Source organism: Lissotriton helveticus, chromosome 2_1 (genome assembly GCF_964261635.1).
Source record: "Lissotriton helveticus chromosome 2_1, aLisHel1.1, whole genome shotgun sequence".
Classification (NCBI taxonomy): Eukaryota; Metazoa; Chordata; class Amphibia; order Caudata; family Salamandridae; genus Lissotriton; species Lissotriton helveticus.
The window spans coordinates 595,917,093-595,936,506 of NC_136059.1; the positions used below are offsets into that span (position 1 = coordinate 595,917,093).

Consider the following 19,414-nt stretch of genomic DNA (forward strand, 5'->3'; position numbering starts at 1 on the left):
TCTACAAATGGCCAGGAGTATATATTGACAGGCACCTCATGCAGTGGCTTTTATGTAAGTGTTGAGTAAATATCTGCTGCTAGGAGTCCCACTTTCTAGGACCTGCACACTCCTTTGTGATTCAGTGGTACGATTGGTTGCCTAACCACAGAATATAGAGGCATACTAATAGAGAAGGAGGCAGGCAAAAACAACTAGTTTACAATTTAGATTTGCGGTTTCAGAGCCGAGACTCAACATCTTCGAACAGATTTAGTACATCCCAGGTAGAGCCGGTTTTGCCACACTGAACGTGCCTGTGTGGACTAACCCTGGTCCGATCGACCCAAGTTCAATACCCAAGAGTGTACATATTTTGCCGCGCCCATTCAATGCGTGGCCCCTCTGCGGAGTCCTAACAGGGTTTTCACCAAAAAGTATGCTGTCAGGATTGTGGGCATTTGCCAGCTGAATGTTGAGCACCAACTTTTTTCCCACGTCCCATACCGGATGGGAATGAGCGTCGATCACTGACAATAGAGGGTCAGTTTTAATCGGCCGTCTGCGCGCTGAACGCTTCAAACTCACCGCCGCAGCCCGGCTTCAACAGGAAGCCAGGCAACCTTTTTTGGGACGGTGGCGGGGCCGGACAAATACAGGAAGCAGACGGGAGCCTACCCCGCGCTCCTGTGCCCGCCAGAAGATTTCCGTCTCAGCTAGCGGGGCTCCCGTGCTCGTGGAGAGCCCCGCGGCCCCCGCCTGTTAACAAGAATGACCCACTGGATGCCGAGGGACACGTGAGAAGAACCTGGTTAGTGGGGTGTGAGGGGGATGTGTGAGCGCGTGTGTCTGTGTGTGCGCGCGCATGTGTGTATGCGTGTGTATGTATGCGTGTGTGTGTTAAAAGAGCCCGATGACTGGTTGGTGGGGGGGAGGGGGTGTGTACGCGAGTGTCTGTCTGCCTAGCATAACGCCACTTTCTGACCCACACTGTTTTGTAAACAGCGCGCACACAGCAAGCAGCCAGCAGCAAAAGAGCGCTCACGAGGACAAATCTGAGACAGCAGAGGCGCGTGGCCGAACGCTGTCTCAGATTCCCAGGAAACTGAAAACAATAGTTGTCGAGCTAGACGCATACTACGCATGCGCACTCTAGCTCGACCTAAAAAAGGCAAATTCCTTCAGAACAACAGGAGACAGGCCCCCAGAACATAGAGGTAAAAGGCCACAGATTAATCAGGGAACACCTCCCTTTAAGATTAATCAGTGAAAAATTTCCTGCCCCAACCCAATAGGCCAAAGAATCCTTTCAGACCAAACAAGCAGTAGGAAGCTGGCTGTGTATATGAAATTGCAGTTAGGTGGTTATACCATGCACAAAGTCCAGGGGTTCCCCAAAAGTGTACAGGGCTCAATGCAATACTCAAAATGCTCTATTAGTGGTAGTGTGGCGAGCAGCCTTAGGTCTAACACAGAGGAGTGTAAGACATTTATTGCACAACAGTGATCAATAATGGGCACACTACTTAAGAAGGAGATCAGACCAATTTTAGAAAAATATACTTTGTATTTTATTTTACGACCAAGGTCCTCATAATCAGGCAAGTACGTTTCTAATTTGAAATACTTTTCACTTTGAAAAATCAACACACTTTTCAACATAGTCCAATGTTATCCTATGGGGAAAACAATATTGTGGTTAAACAAGTAAGTATTCAGCTTACAATCCTAGTCTTCAAAGCCAAAAGTCAGCAAGGGCCAGGGGTAAGATAAGTAAATAAACTGCACCACCAGCGGCACAGGGCCGGCAGGGTGCAGAGGTCAAAATCAGAGTTCGACCCAATGCTTTCCAATGGAGACAGGGGGTGAATGGAGCCACACTGAATGCAGGTAATCAGATCGGTTGCAGGGGCCAAGCTTTGGGGGTAAGTGCAGGCACTGGGGTGAGCACAAAGCAGCACGAAACATACACCACAAGCAGCACAGGGGGGACCGAGAGCAGGATGCAAATTCAACGTCTAGCGCCCAAGGCTTTTTAATAGGGATTCTACTTTTGGCAAAGAGGATGTAGGCGTGCCACCGGAGGTTGCAGGAGGAAGACCAACAACAGTATAAGTAATTTGGGAAGTAGGGGGTCATAAGGGCACAGTCAGTTTAGCTCACCAAGGCCCAGGGGCTTCGGGTGCAGGGGTGCCTTTTGACGTTGGAGTCTTCTTACCGGAGCTGGTCGCGGTCGGGAGAAGCCTCAGGATTCACACTGCAGCGCTGTTGTGGGAGAGGTCAGCCAACGCTGGGCACGAGATCATGAGGGGGACTTCACTGCACTGGAGAGCCACTCAGACTGGGGCCATGGGCATCAGGAGCAGAGTGGGCAGGAGACCCGGATCCGCCAGGATCCTGAGTTCTTGGAGTAGGTTGCTTCAGGACAGGTCCACAGTCCATGGGATATTGGAGTCTTTTTAAAAGGCAGCAGTCTTCTCAGGAGTTTCAGAGGTCCGCTAGCTGCACCACAGGTCACAGGTTTGCAGAAGCTGGAGACAGGCTGGTAGGGCTGGGGCCAAGGTAGTCATCGTCTTCAGTGTTCTCTGCAGGGTCGTCTTCTTTCTTAGGTCATCGCAGATCTACTTTCTAGGTCTGGGAGAGCTACCTAAATAGTAAATTTAGAAGGCGCTTTAGGAGTAATCAGGTAAGGCCAATGTGCACCTTACCTAAGGTAACTACACCCTCTATTATGCCACCCTCCTGAAGGAGGGGGGCATAGACCTAGCCCTAATTGGAGGGGTCTCCTCATCTTCCAGATGGCAGGGACTGAAAGTTGTGCTTCACCTCGCCTCCCCCACCTTAGAGGTGGGGTTGTCAGAGGTGGGCACACATTCCTATTCTTTTGAATTTTTCCTGCTGGTTTTCCCGCCCAAATTGGGGGTGTACACTAACATTAAAAGCAAAGAGACAATCTTGCTATGACAAATGGGATGTCATAGGCATTTTAGCAGTAGGAGACCTCTGACAAAAAGGAAAGATAATCCGGTTCTCTGAACCACAATCAGTGTATAAAATGGCTAATCAGGAAGCATTCAGATAACTACAAATACGTCATGCTTATTTATATCCGCCTTAGTGGCAAGATCTTTAATTTTGCAAAACTGGCGAAGTAACAATATACCTTCTTTTCAAGCAAGGAGAGCTTAACTTTTTAAACAACTAGAGAGACTGTATGCACTAAGATCAGGGTCGCTTAGGAAATTTGAGAAACGTTGGAGTTCCACAGGAAATCAGTCTGGGATCTGGGTAAAAAGATGATTTTTTCATAGATGTTTCTGGACTCTGAATACGTTAAACATACTCCTTAAAGATCGATTTACATGTATACCTATGCTACGTCGTCAACTCTATCTTATATCGAGCACCTACGCACTTTACTCTGCATTTGTCTTTTGTTGTGTGAGGAATTGTGCAATATATGATTCTCTAGGGATAGTTTGTGTCTCTAAGAATCCTACTTCTACTGTTTACAGATCGATATATTCATGTATTCGTGTCATGTCGCTAATTGCAATTTATGTCGAGCACTTACATACTTTGCACTTTACCCTGTATCTGTACATGTGTGCATTGTATCATGAGTTGAAGTCGCAATGAAAATATAAATAAAAAATACGTCATGCCCTCACAATCGCCATTCCGCGAGATGGAGTTGTGCCAGAAGTGCCCTCATTGGAAGATATACTATTATCATCACCTATGACTCAAAAGGCAACCGCAATGACATATCACAAAATATGTAACAACTTACCTGACCCACTCCTAATACTCTGAGAGCTTTGGCAAAGGGATCTAGGAATTCTAGAAGATGAAAAATGGCAGAAAGCACTGATGTCCCCCCGGGAAGCAGCCATTCCACTGAAATACAGACTGATCTAGCTTAAAATACTACAATGGACCTATCTGTCTGGTGAAACATTGACAAAATTGGGAGGAGGGAAGACGCAAAGTGTCTCAGACTTTGCACTAAGGAGGGCACATTTTACCATACCATCTAGAAATGCCCTGCTATCAAACCGTTATGTCACAGATGCAAAGTGTAAGTGAGCAGGAGATCCACCCAACACCTAAACTATGCTTACTCAACATATGGGAGGCCATAGCCCTTACCACTGTGGAGCAACAGTGGGTCATACTAGGGCTGGCTCTTGCCAAGCAAAGTACAGCCTTAAGATGGGGGACAGGCGAGATACCTACACTGCAAAGATGGGCAAGAGACATGGATAGATGTATGATTGCGGAAAAAGATGTGTATAAGAAGAGAGGCTGGGGAAGGTGGAACACATATAGAGGCGATATATGTATATCCCCCACAAGAGAACTCACAGACAGTAGGAGGGATAGAGTTGTTGAGGAATGTGATGATGTGGATGTTTGATACTCATCATAAGATGTGCTATTCGTCATTTGTATTATATTGCATACCATACAATTTCTGTACAGCAAATTTCTACTGCCTGACTACTGTATGGCTGAATAATTTTCAATAAAAAGAATTAATAAAAAGAAAAGTGAGAGTGTAAACCAGGGGCTGCAATCTGCTACTAGCGGCAGAGGCTGCGTGTCACATTAAAAAAGGCGACAAGCCTTTGATGCTCTTCTCTTCGAGCACTGGCCCATCCTGGGGGAGGAGGCATGACACCTCTACCCAGGATGTGCATTGTTTTTGGTCCCATAGTGCAGGGACCCTTTACCGAAGGGTCCAGAAACATGTCTGTTAGTGACTGGCTGCCTACAGCTAGTCAGAGACCACACCAGGGTTGGTAGATATTCAAGGGGGACCACTGAGGAGCCCTCTGCGTACATGGTACAATCAGTGTGGATTTATTGTAAGGAGAAGTTTGGTAGCAAACAATCCTGTGTTAAGAGAAGCCATCATGGTGCTATGGAACTCCTGTTTTTGAGTTCCCAGCCCATGTACTCTCTATGGCTTCCCTGGCACGTACAACATTAGGAAAATTGGACCCCAATTTTTTAAGGGTATATCTGCTCATGCAGATATGCCCTTACCTGTGGTACAGTGCACCCCGCCTTAGGGCTGTGAAGCCTGTTAGAGAGGTGACTTAGGTATGCCTTCAGGCAGTGTTAGCTGGCATGGCACCACGGCAGGGTGCCATGTTGACTTTGTCATTTTCTTCCTCGCAGGGGCATGCAAGCTGCAGTGGTATGGTCCCAGTGAGGACTGTCCCAAGGGACCCTCTTCAGCTCCCATGGCTTAGGTACCCAGGGTACCATTTACAAGGGACTTACAGGGGGCAGAATTGTGAGTTTGTTTTTAGGGAAGAAGCACTGGCACAGGTGTCCTGGTTGCAGGGACCCTGTGCACTTCATTTGAAACCATAGCAAGACTAGGCAAAAAGTAAGGGGGCTAACCATGCAAAAGAGGCACTTTCTCACACAGGCTAAAGCTCTCCCTCATCCCTGAGAGGCCACAGGTCCTCCTAACTAAACAGGCCAAAGGCCTCCCTAGCTAAACTGACCAAGGCCACCTTCACCAAACAGGGCAGGACTCCCAGCCCAAACAAGTTAAACCCAACCAGATTGATCATGCAGACCAACACCACTCCTCCTACCACCCAACAAAATGATTTAAATGATCTTCCCCTCTATTAATTAAGGAAAAACCAAGTCTCGCCAGACCGAACAGGAAATGGACGTTGGAAAACCAAATCTGAAAATGTTCCAGCACACCAAGGAAGGATGCACGAAAACCAAACAGGTACCCACTTCCCCAATCCCAAGCAGAGAAAAGAAAGCCCCTCTCGCCAGCTACAAAGGCCAAAGTCCTCCCTTAAACAAAAGCGACCAGAGTCACCAATGTCTACACATGCCAAATCTCCCCCACCTCCTACCAAGCATGTCAAAGGCCTACACAAATAAAGTATGCCAAAGCCCTCTATCCCAACCAAGATGGCCAAAACTCAACAACAAACAAAGCTGTAAAAAAGTACTCTTCAGAGCCAAAGGGAAAAGTACCCCCTGCCCAAGCAGAAAAAAAATAGATAACATCCACAGCAAAATGTGAAAAGTAATACCTCTCCCCCCACTTTCCAAATAAGTTGAAGGTTTCTCCCCAGACCCGAAGCTAATTCAGGGGGACTGGAAGAGCAGACCCATTAGGGGGCCTTCAAGTAGAGATATACATCCCCTAGAATTCCCTCAAACACCAAGGTGTTTTACACAAAAAACATAGTTCTGTTCTCAAGCATGCCCAAAGCAAATCATGTTGAATTCCAAGAAGGAATTCTAGTATGAATCCCAAATTGGTATCCTGCAGGTGTGCTAAGTAGCTGAAGGTCACCACATGACGACCAAGCTAGGGAAGAGGCAGAGCTTGCTTGAGGTAACTCAAACAGCTTGTATGATGTACTCCTATCACAATATATTACAACCGTTACTCAAGGACTGGCAGTACAGGAGTCTACAATTGTGTGGACTAAGCAATGCAACTTCAATGGTATTAGCCACAAATGGAAACATTTTAGCAGTACCAGGAGCTTGAAAAAAAGCGGAGGAAGACATACCAAAGGGAAAAAACTAGTAGCATCCTTAAGTTAACCACCCAATACCACAGATTTAATTGGCAACCTTATGAATGGCGATTGCATATAGTAAAGGTACTCCCTGCTGCAATTAGAAAGTCAATGAAGCCAGTTTCTGGACATGCCTTTTCCCTTTTTAAGACTTGTTTGGATTAAAAAGTGCTTTTACGATCACCATATGCAAGCAATGAACTTTAAAACATTTATTTACTTTGTCAGCACCTCTGCTCCTTGAATTATGACAAACTAGACTTCATTTCACAATGGGCTAATCCTACAAAGAAGCATAACTTGTTGAACAATGCTGTTCTCAATGTATCTCCCCTTTTTTCTTCCAATTATGTTTGTTGGGGGCAATTCACTGAAATATGGAATGGGTGGGACTCTAACATAATCTTGTTTATGACGTACATGGCTCAAACAATCTCTACAGTAAGGAGCGTTGTCAGATACTGACTGCATTTGTCTTTTGACCATCCCCCATCCTCCCCCTTATACACATATAAATAAAGAGAAGCCCTGGAGGCTTGCACAAACACTACTAAAGAGGAGTTGATCAGAACAATCATGAGAAGCATTATTTTACTTTAGATTCAGTATCTGCTTGAAGCAAGTTGTAAATCACTGACAGACTTTTGATTATGGGTGAAAAGTATACAAAGGTGGAAATGTTCAGGATAGTCGGTCGATAATTAATATGACCCTTCTCTGAAAAAAGTCCACTTTCTGAAAACCAGAGGGTCGCGGGATGCTTATAATCCCTCTGACTGCCAGGGACATCATATACATCATTACCAGTATGCAATTATGTGCGCATCATGGGTACAAGGAACATATGTCAAGATATGTGCAAATAATAGACAAAGTGCCTTGCACAGACACTTTAGTAGTTAAAGTGATCAATTGTCTCACCCCTCAAGGAAGACACGATGTTCATGAAAGGTAAAAGTCACTGAAGATGGTCTACAACGGTTTTTAACGCTTTACAGACTGTGGAACAAAATTCACAACACATTAACAGATTCTTCAAAAAATTCCAACAACAGCTGAACACAATGTACTTTTTTAGGACACAATTGATATACTTCTGTTTCATTAAAGCATATTTCCATGATATGAATAAACGTAAAAAAATAATTTCAACTTGGGCAACTTTCTCTTCACCTACACCAATTGATACCAAAAGCTTAACCAGCCAAGCAAACTGCAGTTAGTGCAATAAAAGATCAAACCATTTTTGTTGTCTCAAGTGTTACAAAGTTTCTTCAACAAAGTACTTTCTTAGATTTGTGTAATAAACAGAATAAAATAACCTTTTTTTCGGCGAGGTTTGGGGATCTTTTTCTCTGGAGAGGTTTTAATTTTCACAGACTTTTCTTTACGTTTCTTCTCTTCAGCAAGGACCTTCTCAAGCAGCTTTGCAAAGAAGCTAAAATCAAACGGCCGCTTCTCCTCTACCCAAACACAAAGGGGACACAAACAGAATTTTTAAAACAAATGCAATCGTACTACTCTTCAAACCATGCTAAAAATACTAAAAACTCTAACATTATTCAGACACTGTGTGAGGCTGGCTTAGTAGATGATGCACACTTATTTAAGTGTAGCACCCTACACTAATCCAGACAACTCGTATGGTGATTTTAGTGGTCTTAGACAACCCTAGAAAGCTCTTTAAGTGGTAGATGTGGAGAGCAGCCTTCAGGCTTAGTCCAGAAGGAGTGTTAAGCAGCTTGTTTTACCAGAACTAATCATGTAGTTAAGGTTACAGGAAAAGGAGTCACACAGTGTGGTTATAAAAATGGTTACATTTATTATACACACACTCCCCAACACATTGGTATATCTCCTACCCGGAGATATTAACACAATACACAGAATATTTTGAAAGTAAGCACAAATACACAGGGGTCTTCTGGGGGAGACCAAACCATGTACTAAGAAAGTGGAATGCGAACTGTGACCGAAGTTGTGGTTTGGACCAGAAGACTTAGAAGAGCTGGGGACCCAAGGAACCCCCCAATGTAAGTACCCAGGACCCCCACGGAAGCTGTGTGCAGAGTGGAAACACAACTGTGTAATTAATGCAAGTCAAAGGGAAGGTTGTGGTTGCAGTTTTGAAGAAGGACTCTTCCAGTGGATCCTGAAGAAACCCCTTGGAAGATAAAAGGTTGGAGATTCACCCCACCCGTGGATACACCAGGAACCAGGATACCTACACCAGGGAAGCCGGATGCATAGGTGCGAAGTGACGTTGGAAACCGCCGTAGACCACAATGGAGGACTTCAGTGAAGATGTCCCTGGTGAAGAAGATTTAAGAGTCCGGTGGAATCCAAGGAAGGATTTTTGAAGAGGAGTACCTGCAAGCAGAGGGGACTGAGTCTATGCCACTGAGGAGTGACCAGCAGGCACGGAAAACCAATGACGACCGATGACGGAAATTGCAGGAGAGTTGATGGTGACCTTGTGGCTGCAGCTATGAGGACCAGGGAATGCTGTGGAAGACCAGGAGCTGTTTATGAGCTGTCCCACATTGGAAGTCGAGAACCAGGGGGTCTATATCCGGTGGGAGCAACAACAAGCTGTGGCAGCAGCAACAGACGTAGAAAACGAAGAAGGTGCAGTGTCGAGACCAGCAATTTCAAGGGACTCACCAAATGCAGGAGAGTCATGGCAGGCCCCGAGCAAGCGGGGGAACCCACTGTAGCCAAAGACGACCCTCAATAGGACCCACAGGCCAAAGCCACAGGAGTCACAAGAGAACCATGAGCAGATCACCAAGAATGCAAGTCCACGGTGCAGAGGATGCGGGGAGGACGAAGTTCTGGGTAGCAAGAGATGCTGGAAGCTAGAGCTTCTTGTAGCCCAAGATCTATGGAGGACATAATCAAAAAGCCTTGGCAAAGACAAGTCAACGCGGTGAACATGGGTTCTGTTTCAGAGGTTCCGACAAGGGATACTGGCCTCACACTCGGTGAGAAGACAGTGCAGGCCTCAAGGGAGTTGCAGATCCACCACCTGTATTGCTGAACCTTTCGGAGTCCGTGGGAGCTCAGGAGCAACAGACATGTCAGCTTTGTTGTGGTACCTGCAGATGCAGGAGAGTGACTCCTTCACTCCAAGTATGATTACTTTGGGTTTTTTGAAGCCCACAGGCCTGAAGAGGAACGTGGATTAGGCAGAGGCATAGACAATGCAGAAGACTGGCAAGACGACAAGACCAGGCGCAGCATAAGTATTCCTTGATACAGTCTTGGCTCCAGGTGAAGTCCAACGAAGTCCAAGGTGCCCAGACGGTTGAAGTGGAAGTGGTTTCGCATCCCAGGAAAGGGTTGGGACGATTCAGGGCTCCCTCCCGGAGGAGTGGCTGGACAGAGGGGAGGATTCTTCCATGCCCTTTGCCCAGTTTGGCGCCAGAGCCTACAGCTTCCTGAACTAGTTCCAACTGGAGTATGCAAGGAGGGCACCAAATGTGCCCTTCAAAGCAGTCTGGTGGCGCTGACAAGACATTCCAGTTTGGACCCAGCCATATGCACATCAGTCTTGACCCTGCACCCAATGGGAACAGTCCAGCTCAAACTGCCAGGCCAGGTCCTCCCTAGACTGAAAACAAGCATCCTAGGACAGGTTTCGGGGTTTCAGCCCTCATCAGCCAGTATAGCTTGACTCCAGTGTCATGGAGAGCATGGGACCCACGTCTGGGCATACCCGTCCCACATGGGGTGACAAATGCAAAAAGAACAATTGATGGACAGAATGCAGAACAATGTCATACATTCACCCCAGTACAGAGATCTTGGGCTAAATCCATCGTTTTTTTGCTCACCATGCCATTCCAGTTTGGACCCAGCCATATGTAAATTAGTCTTGACCCTGCGCCCAATGGCAACAGTCCAGCCCGAACTGGCAGGCCCTCCCTGGACTGGAAACAAGCATCCTAGGTCCGGTTTCGGGCTTTCAGCAATCCTCAGCCCATCTCCCTGTGACAGGAAAATTATTGTTCTTCCTTCCCCTGCTCATGCCTGTCACAACAACAGGAGGGCAGAATCGGGTCTGTGGTCGACAACAGCACTAGTTTGTTGTTAGACCTTGAAAAGCTGGCACTGGGAATACAGGAGTACTCCCTAGGGGAGCCCCCCAGAACATGGGATCCTACATCCCACACTGGAAGTAGTGTTGGGGTAGGATACCAAACATGACTGGTTTCGGTGCAGCCAATATATAGTTAGACATCTCTTAATTAACTTGATGTTCACTATATGTATTAAATGGCTGACCGCACTTACAAAACCCCGGGGAATCGACTACGGGGTTTGTAGGGGCCGTCCTGGTCATACAGGGCACCCTCACACTTATAACCAAGCACCCTGCTTTCAGGATTGGAAGGCCTGTCTTAGGGGTGATTTATAGGTTTTAAGTGAGGTGACCTCAGATATAAGGAAACTTATATCTGTGGTGAGTCGTGCTAGCACCAGCTCACACAGGCTGCAATGGGAGGCCTGTAGTCACAGTTTGAGTGGTCTCTCCTGGTTGGCACAATACATGCTGCAGACCATGGGAGACCCCTGGTGTATCTATGCCCTGTAGCCAATTGAGAAAGTATCAAAGTAATTACCATAGTCCAATTTAGGGAGGAAGGACAGTGAAAGGGGTCCTGATTAGCAGGATTCAGAACACAGGGCAACACAACGTAAACAGTGGGGGTAACCATGCTAGTAGGATCCTACCTTAATACAGACACTCAGTCAGAGTAATTCGATTAATTACATGCTTGCTTTCAACATTACTGAAACAATACCTGACATTTCATAAAGTTTTCAATTCCCTAAAAAACCTTAACAGTCAACAACAACTAAAATTGTTTTTTTTAAAAACGCTGAACAGTGAGCCATTAAATTGTTAAGAGTCTACCATAAGGTACCCTGGTTGTAAGTCCCTAACTATAATACCACATCAGCCAACCTCTAAGTAGACAAGGATTGAGCAGAATATACTTAGCTCCTACAGATACCACTGCAGTGTTTGTACATTAGCATTCACCATACCCTATTCTTAACAGCTAAGGTACCTTAGTGTAACCTTACCCGAACATTAACGGAAACTTAAACCTAACCCAACTTACCCTTGCCCCAAAATAAAATGTACTAAACTCATAAGTCTGAACATAAGCCTACCCTAACACACACCCTTACTCAGGCTCCCATAACCCTTACCATAATTGCTAACAATACCAAAAAATGAAGCCTGTGTAATTGTATGTCAATGCAATGGTTGCAATGTAATGGGAATGCACCACATTTCAGATTGGGGATGCATCTGTGGGGCTTTAATCAAAATGTAGCTTTTCACATACACTTGTTTCCAATACAATATTTCCACATTTCCAGAGAGACTCAAGTTAAATGACACCTCATCATTCGTTCTAAAATAATCAAATCATTTTTCTTTCACCAGACTATAGGAGTTATTTCAAAAGCTTTTGCATGGTTGATATGGTTCCAACACAAGCAAAATAGTGGCCTATGAAATGTCTGATTAAGTCAGGTTGTAAAGTTTTCTGAAGATGATTTTTTGCCAAGGTGTGGGAAAATAAAGCTATCCATTAACATTCCTCATGTGTTTCTAAAATGAGATGATAATTATTTGAGTTCGGATGTAGCATGCAAACGAGACAGTAAGAAGAATGTTATTTTATGCAGCTGTGTTTATATGAAGGACATAGACAATATACTTTAATTTATCGTTGATTATAAAATAGCTGATGAGACCTGATCATTATTTGTGGCTGTGCTGTTTTTGTCGAAACTTTTCAGTATGTAAAGGCTGTAGTGATGTCTTCCTCCCACAGACTCATCATGTTTTGACACAAATCTGGTGTAGACGTGCAATTTCGAATTCCTTTTGCACCTCAAAGTGGGCATCAGACAATTTTAGTCACTCTGTTACCAAGACTCAACACTTTTACTGCAAAAAGCACCATCTGTGCTATTTACTTGGATGCGCACAAATTATCTTACTCAGACTTCACCAGATTTTCACACATCACAAAGATCAGAGAATGGCAAAACTGATCTTTTTTTACCAGCTTTATTATCACAATTAAGTTCTTGGCAGAGGTACGAGCAATGATGAATTTTCCATAAGTCCAGGAATAAGGAAGAACCCACTGTACTTTTTGTAGATTTGGTTCATAAAACACAATATTAAAAGTCAAAAACTGCAACGTCATTCCTTAAATCAATGGAAAAATATCTGCCACTGCCAAGCTGAATGATTAACCTCAGCTTCAGAAGCAAATGTCTGTTGTGGAATAGGATGCTATTCAAAAACCAAATGAGCACGTAAGGAGAGAATTATATGGAGGTTTGTAAATAGAGACAACTGAGGTTAGTCTGGTTGCCATGTCTGGACTTCCACATAAAATTTTATAAAGGTAGGTGAACACCAAAATCTGGACTGCGACAGAGCCCTAGGTAGGACACCATTAGTACCTCAGAAACCTCTGCAGAGAAAGCATCCTAAGCCTGGATAAGATAGATCTAAGAGGCCATGTGGTCCAGCAACCGCCTAAAGGACACAGTCTGCAAATAGATGGCTTTGGAGATTAATTATACCTGGATCTCCAATATCTCGCGGTTTCTCTCTGCAGCAGGAAAATGTCAATCTCACAGGCATTCAGAATCACAGCGATGTACTGAATTAACTTTGTGTTCAATGTGAGGGTCAAAAACGATTGCAGCAGTGTGTTGGTAAAATCTGGTCAATTCATACTTTATTCGGTTTTCCTTATAAAACCATAAAAGACATACATACTTCATAGAACTCCAAAAAGCATATACAAATAATACTATACAGCATAATCGTTCTAAACCCTTAATTACAGATGTAAGAAGAAACAGGTCCCACTGTCAGATTTAATCACAGCTGGGCCTAAGCCTCATGGCAGCCCTTAAAAAGCTAAGCGTATGGAGTACAGAATCACTTAGCAGAAGTTGTAAAAAAATAAAAGCGGGTCTAACACTCTTAAAACCAGCTTTTGTAAGAATAGGAATGATAAAAGACTTGCTGGGACTCTTTAAAAGTTATAAAACATTAAAACGTGCATTATATCTTGTGGAGACAGACCGTCGCAGCCACAGGGTATGAGGCACTGTCCTCTATGTGCGCCACGCGGAAGGGCCAGAAGATAATGAAAAAGATCAAGCCAAAATCTAGTCAATAGGAAGCGATGAATGAATGAATGAAGGATTTGTAAAGCGCATGGCTACCCTTGGCTTCCCAGCGCTGTGCAATTAAATACTGAAGTTATGCAGGTCGGACCTTACAGATATTGCATGAACAGCCATGTTTTAATTTTTTTGCGGAATTGTAATTCCCCCTCTATTAGCCTCAGTTCCAGTGGAAGAGAGTTCCATAGCTTAGGGGCCAAATGGGAGAAGGACCTTCCTCCCCATTTTTCCCTACAGACCCTGGTTTGAACTAGCCTCTCTTCTGCGCTAGAGCGCAGCTGTCTCTTTGGGATGTAGAACGAGATCAGATTTCTTATTTTTTGGGGGCCTTTCCTATGTCGTTCTCTATGGACAATAACCAAGGTTTTAAACTTTATTCTGGCCTCTACTGGGAGCCAGTGAAGTTTCCTCAGATGCTTTTTCGCGGATTCCTGCACCGGGATGTTACACAGCAGTCTTGCAGCTGCGTTTTGGGCTATCTGCAGCTTCTGGATGACATATTTGGGTGCCCCTAGGAAGAGTGAATTTCCGTAATCCAGTCACGAGGTGACCAGCGAGTGGATCACTGTCTTCCTTAGTTGAGTGGGTATTCTGTCTAGAATTTTTCATAGGTAGCCCAGAGCAAATTGCCGTGACTTTATTGGCTTGTGAAGTCATGGAGAGGTTAGTCTCTAGCAAGAACCCCACATTTTTCACTGTGTCTGATGGGGTGGGTGGTTTACCCAAACAAGCTGTCAGTTTATTATTGGTCTAGGTATTGCCTTATTTCCGATAAATAGCAGCTCAGTTTTTTCACCATTTAACTTTAGATAGCTTGCCGTCATCCATTCCTTTACTTTAATAAAACATGAAAACAGTCTCTCACCATCCCTGCTGTTTTTTGGATCCAGGGAGAGGACCAGCTGTGTATCGTCAGCATACGAGGTCATGGAGATATTGAATTCCTGTCCAATTTTGGCAAGTGGCTCCACATAAACATTAAAAAGTGTTGGCCTCAGGGATGAGCCCTGAGGAACTCCACACTTAAGTGACATCGTTTTGGAGCAGATATTATTTTCCTGTACTTGGAATGAGCGTCCGTCCAGGAATGAGGTTAGCCACTTAAGTGCCACACCTTTTATTCCCTTATCTGAGAGCCTTCTACACAATATGCGGTGATTTACCATATCGAAGGCTGCGCTCAAATCTAATAGGTGCAGTGCTGCAGGTTTTCCTATTTCTAATGACTGTTTTAACTCTTCCACCACTACTAACAGAGCAGATTCGGAGCTATGTTGTGTCCTTAACCCCATCTGTGAGTGGTGGAGACAGTGGTTGGTCTCCAGGAATTCTGTCAAGCTCCTATTAACATGTGTTTCCAGTAACTTGCCAGCATATGGCAGTAAGGAGATAGGGCGGTAATTTTCTGGTAATGATTGGTCCGCATTTTTATTTTAAAGGTTTTATATAGCGCTGGCTAGACCCGGAGGTATCAGAGCGCTTTACATGAGAATCAGATCACAGTTACAGGTTAAATAGTTACAAAGGTTACACAGTTATTAGAGCATGGTAACATAGTTACTTGTAAGGTCGAGATAAACAATAAGCACAAATACGTATGGGAAACAGCAGGCAAGGGGAGAAATTCAGGGGAGGGGGGTATTAGCTTTTTTAAGTAAGGGTTTTATCACAGCATGTTTCCACGCCACTGGAACTATACCAGTGTTTAGAGGTTGATTCATAATCTTTCTAAGAGTGGCTACCACAATCGGTGCTACTGTTTTGAGAATATGGGGGGGGGGGGGGTGCTGGGTCCAAAGGTGAGCCCGACTTCACTATGTCTAGTAGGGATTCAAGGTCCTTTTGTTCCATGTTTGGAAAGTTAGTGATGACCTGTTGTAAAGGTACCCCTACAAGTTCTTCCTCCTTCTCTATTAGGTGGTCATTGTCTGTTCTAAAGTCACTGTAAATATCCGTCACCTTCGAGAGGAAGTATGAGGCTATGGTGTTTTGATTCGGAAGGGCTATTGTCGTGAGGTGAATTGGAGGTCTTGATTATTGAAAACAGTTCTCTGGTAGAGTTCTGTGCCTCCCTAATTTTCTCCACAAAAAACTTAAGCTTGGCTCATTTTGATGTTATCATGATACTTCCTAATGGCCACTTTATGTTTTGTTTTGAGTTTGGGATTATAACACTTTCTCCAATCTCTTTCGATCTTTTTACACTCCTTTTTTTGTTCCAATAGGTGGGAGTTAAACCATCCATCTGCTCTAGGTCTAATTCTATGTTTGTGAATGGTCTTAGGTGCTACTATATCTAGTGAGTGTGTAATCCAGGATTCCCATTGAGAGTAGACTTCTTCAACTGACCCTGGTATTTCCAATTGTGGATTTGCTGCCTCTGTCAGTTTATTCCCCCAATTGTCTGGGTTAATCTTATCCCAGCGTCTTTTCAACACCTCATTTTTCCGTGTTATATTTCTAGATTCGTTTCCTGTCTTTTGTACCTTAAAAGGTACAAAATAGTGGTCTGACCAAGGCACTGGAACAGGAGAGGCGACCGTTAAATCAGGGACATTGGAGATTACAAGTTTCTTACCTTTGGCAACGATATGTCTGTAAGAGACCTATATTATTTATGGATTCCTCATCTTAGAATTACCCCTAGGCGTCAGACTGGATCCGAAGAATTTTTCTTTAGCAGTACCCCTGCACGTCGGTAGGTGGCGTCGGTCGACGTGCGTTCGTCATTGGCGTCGTGATCGCCAGAATGACATCGCGGTATCTTAGACGCCACCCCTGCACCCCGACGTCAGTTCTTTACACGCCATTTCACGCCAGAAAAGCAGAGCCATGCAAGACACTGACCACTGGTGCACAACACTCGGGCCCTGAAAGGGAGTCTCGTACTCTAGAAATCAGTTCGCCAGAACGGGGAGGATGGGTGTTGCAGTAAGGAATCAATAACTAATATATGTCTCTTACAGATATATTGTTACCGAAGGTAAGTAACTTGTTCATCTGAAAGAGACTATTAGTTATGGATTCCTTACCTTAGAATAGATACCCCAGCAATACCAACCCCGGAGGTGGGTCTGCGAACCAAGCTCACACCAGGAAGACCTGAAGAACTGAGCGGCCAAAGAAGCTGTCTCTACGGACTTGGATGTCTAGGCAGTAATATTTGGTGAACATGTGCAATTAAGCCCATGTGCCGTCTGGCAGATGTCATGAAGGGGAACTCCACGTCCCAAAGCAGTAGTGCTGTCGTCGCCCTGGTGGAATGGGTGCGCAACCCTACTTGAGGTTCCATTTTCGCCAAGGAATAACAAATTTTAATGCAAAGGACGACCCATGGAGAGATGGTTCATTTTTGCACGACCCGACCTTTCGTGGCGCCCATGTAGCCAACAAAGAACTGATCATCCACCCGGAATTGTTTTATGGGATCCCGGTAAAGTGTGAGCCCATGTTTTGGATCCAGACGGTGGAGCCTCTCCTCCTCTTTAGAAGGATGCTGGGGCGGGAAGAAGGTCGGCAATGTGATGGTCTGTCCTATGTGGAAAGAGGTAACCACTTTGGAAAGAAAAGAAGGTCGAGTTCGAAAGACAACCTTGTAAGGGTGAACAGCAAGGAAAGGAGGTTTAGAAGAAAGAGCCAGAAGCTCAGTCACCCTACGGGCAGAGGTGATGACCACCAGAAAAGCAGTCTTGAGAGTCAAGAGTCTGAGAGGACAATTATGTAATGGCTTGAGAGGAGCACACATAAGGTATGTTAAAACCAGATACAAGTCCCACTGCGGCATTACGAAAGGAATAGGAGGAAAGAGGTGAATAATGTCCTTAAGAAATCTATTGACGGGGCGTGGCCAGCCATCGTGGCCACTTGGATGTGATTTCTTTCGGCTCCCCCACCGAAGTCTACTTTAATGCTGCCATCGAGACTTCTAGCCCTTGAAAACGAAGGGCCGACAAAAGAAACACACGCGAAAAGCGTGGGGAGCATTTTGAAGATATAAAAGAGCCCGGGGTGCTTTGGTCCCGTAGTCGCGATCGAGCCAGAGCGTGGCTGCGCGGAGAACATGGCGGCTGGGCCCGCTGTTAAGACGCTGCTGGGGGCCGGAGCGCGATCCTCGGCACTGGAGCAGATCTTGGCGCTGTGATCTCCCCCTTAGTGCCGCAGCGCTGGTGGGGCGGATTGCAGCATTAGAGGGTGAAAAATCTGTGGTAATGTTGTTTATGCAAGAAATGTGACGGCGAGCATAAAATGGCGGCCAGCTTGGCATGAAGGCCCCGAGTAAAGGCCCATGCAGCAGAGCCGACCGATGCGACTGAGGACGTCACGGAGAAACAATTGTGATGAGGCACAGGCTACCTTTCAATTACACCATAATGAGTTCCTCTGTGGTGCCCCTGACTGCCGTAACTGCTACAGCTACAACGAGAGGTGAGAGCAGGTGCGATACCCCTGAAGGTCGGGGGGTTCCCACTTAGCTGTCAAGAGACTCCTGCCTCCCTATCTACGGTGTCCTAGCCTGATGGGACCACTAGCAACGGGGCTGAAGGCTGGGATACTGAAGCGAAAAGAGAAGCCCCCAGAAAAGGCCTGCCTGACCTCGCTGTCTGACCTTAAGATGGCGGCTTAATCCCTTATATCTCAAGCTCATAAGGCGCCCGGGGGGTATACAATAGGCCGCGGTCACTCGCAGGACACTACCCAGAGGCTCTGATGAGCGTGCTCCGCGACAGGAATGATAGCCTGACCTACAGTGCCACTTGAGAACCACAAGCCTAGTCCCCACAGCCGAGGGAGAGGGGGAACACACAAGCGCAACAACGTGTGGCTTGGCCCCAGGAATTACCCATATGCCTCCCAAAATATCACAAGCCAACAAGGTTTCAAGCTACTTTGAAAATTGTAATACGGGAGACGGATAAGAACTAGGACATAAACAGCCAAAGGAGAATATGGTGCTGACCCGTGATGATCTCCTGGCCACGCTTAGGGACTTTAAAAGAGAGCTCGCTACGACATTAAAGCGGACATCAGCGTTTCTCTACATGCCTTCAAATCTGACATGGCCTAAAAAATGTGAGAACTACGCACCGACATGGACTCAGTGGTGACCCGCACTCTTGGCCTGGAAGCGGAATGTCAGAATCTTGAGGATCGAATCCAACTCCTCGAAGAAGGCACCGAAGCCCTCACAGCGCAATTGAACTCCGCGTTGCTCAAATATGAAGACCTGGAGAATCGCTCTCGGCGGGAGAACATCAGAGTGCGCGGCATGGACGAAGGGCGGGAGGGGACCGACCTGGAGCAGTTCATCGTGGGTCTCTTCACTAGCATCATAGGAACCGATGGCCCGCTAGTCCAGTTGGAGGGCGTCCACAGAGTTGGTCCTGCTCAAAAAGGGAAACACCAACGACCTCGGGACATTCTAGCCAAGCTTGCCTCCTTTAAGACAAAGGAATTGGTACTTCGCAGGGCCAGGGGACGAGAATTGATCGAATACCAAGGAGGATCGTGTGCATTGTTTCAAGACGTTGCCCAAGCCACACTGATTAGACGAGAACAGTTCAGTCTCATTACCACCGCACTTCAAGAAGAGCAAATTAAATATAGAGGGACATACCCCTTTG

The 19,414-nt window shown here is 45.6% G+C and overlaps 1 protein-coding gene across 3 annotated transcripts in view; it reads right to left on the reverse strand.

Annotated features, from left to right (window-relative positions):
• Positions 1 to 19,414, reverse strand: part of BDP1 (BDP1 general transcription factor IIIB subunit) — a 1,449,812-nt gene that overhangs the window by 1,214,012 nt on the left and 216,386 nt on the right. For all 3 annotated transcript variants that reach the window (XM_078675286.1, XM_078675285.1, XM_078675287.1), the window contains exon 9: positions 7,877 to 8,017. In XM_078675286.1, coding sequence (XP_078531412.1) covers positions 7,877 to 8,017 — 141 coding nt within the window. The remainder of the gene's footprint in view (positions 1 to 7,876; positions 8,018 to 19,414) is intronic.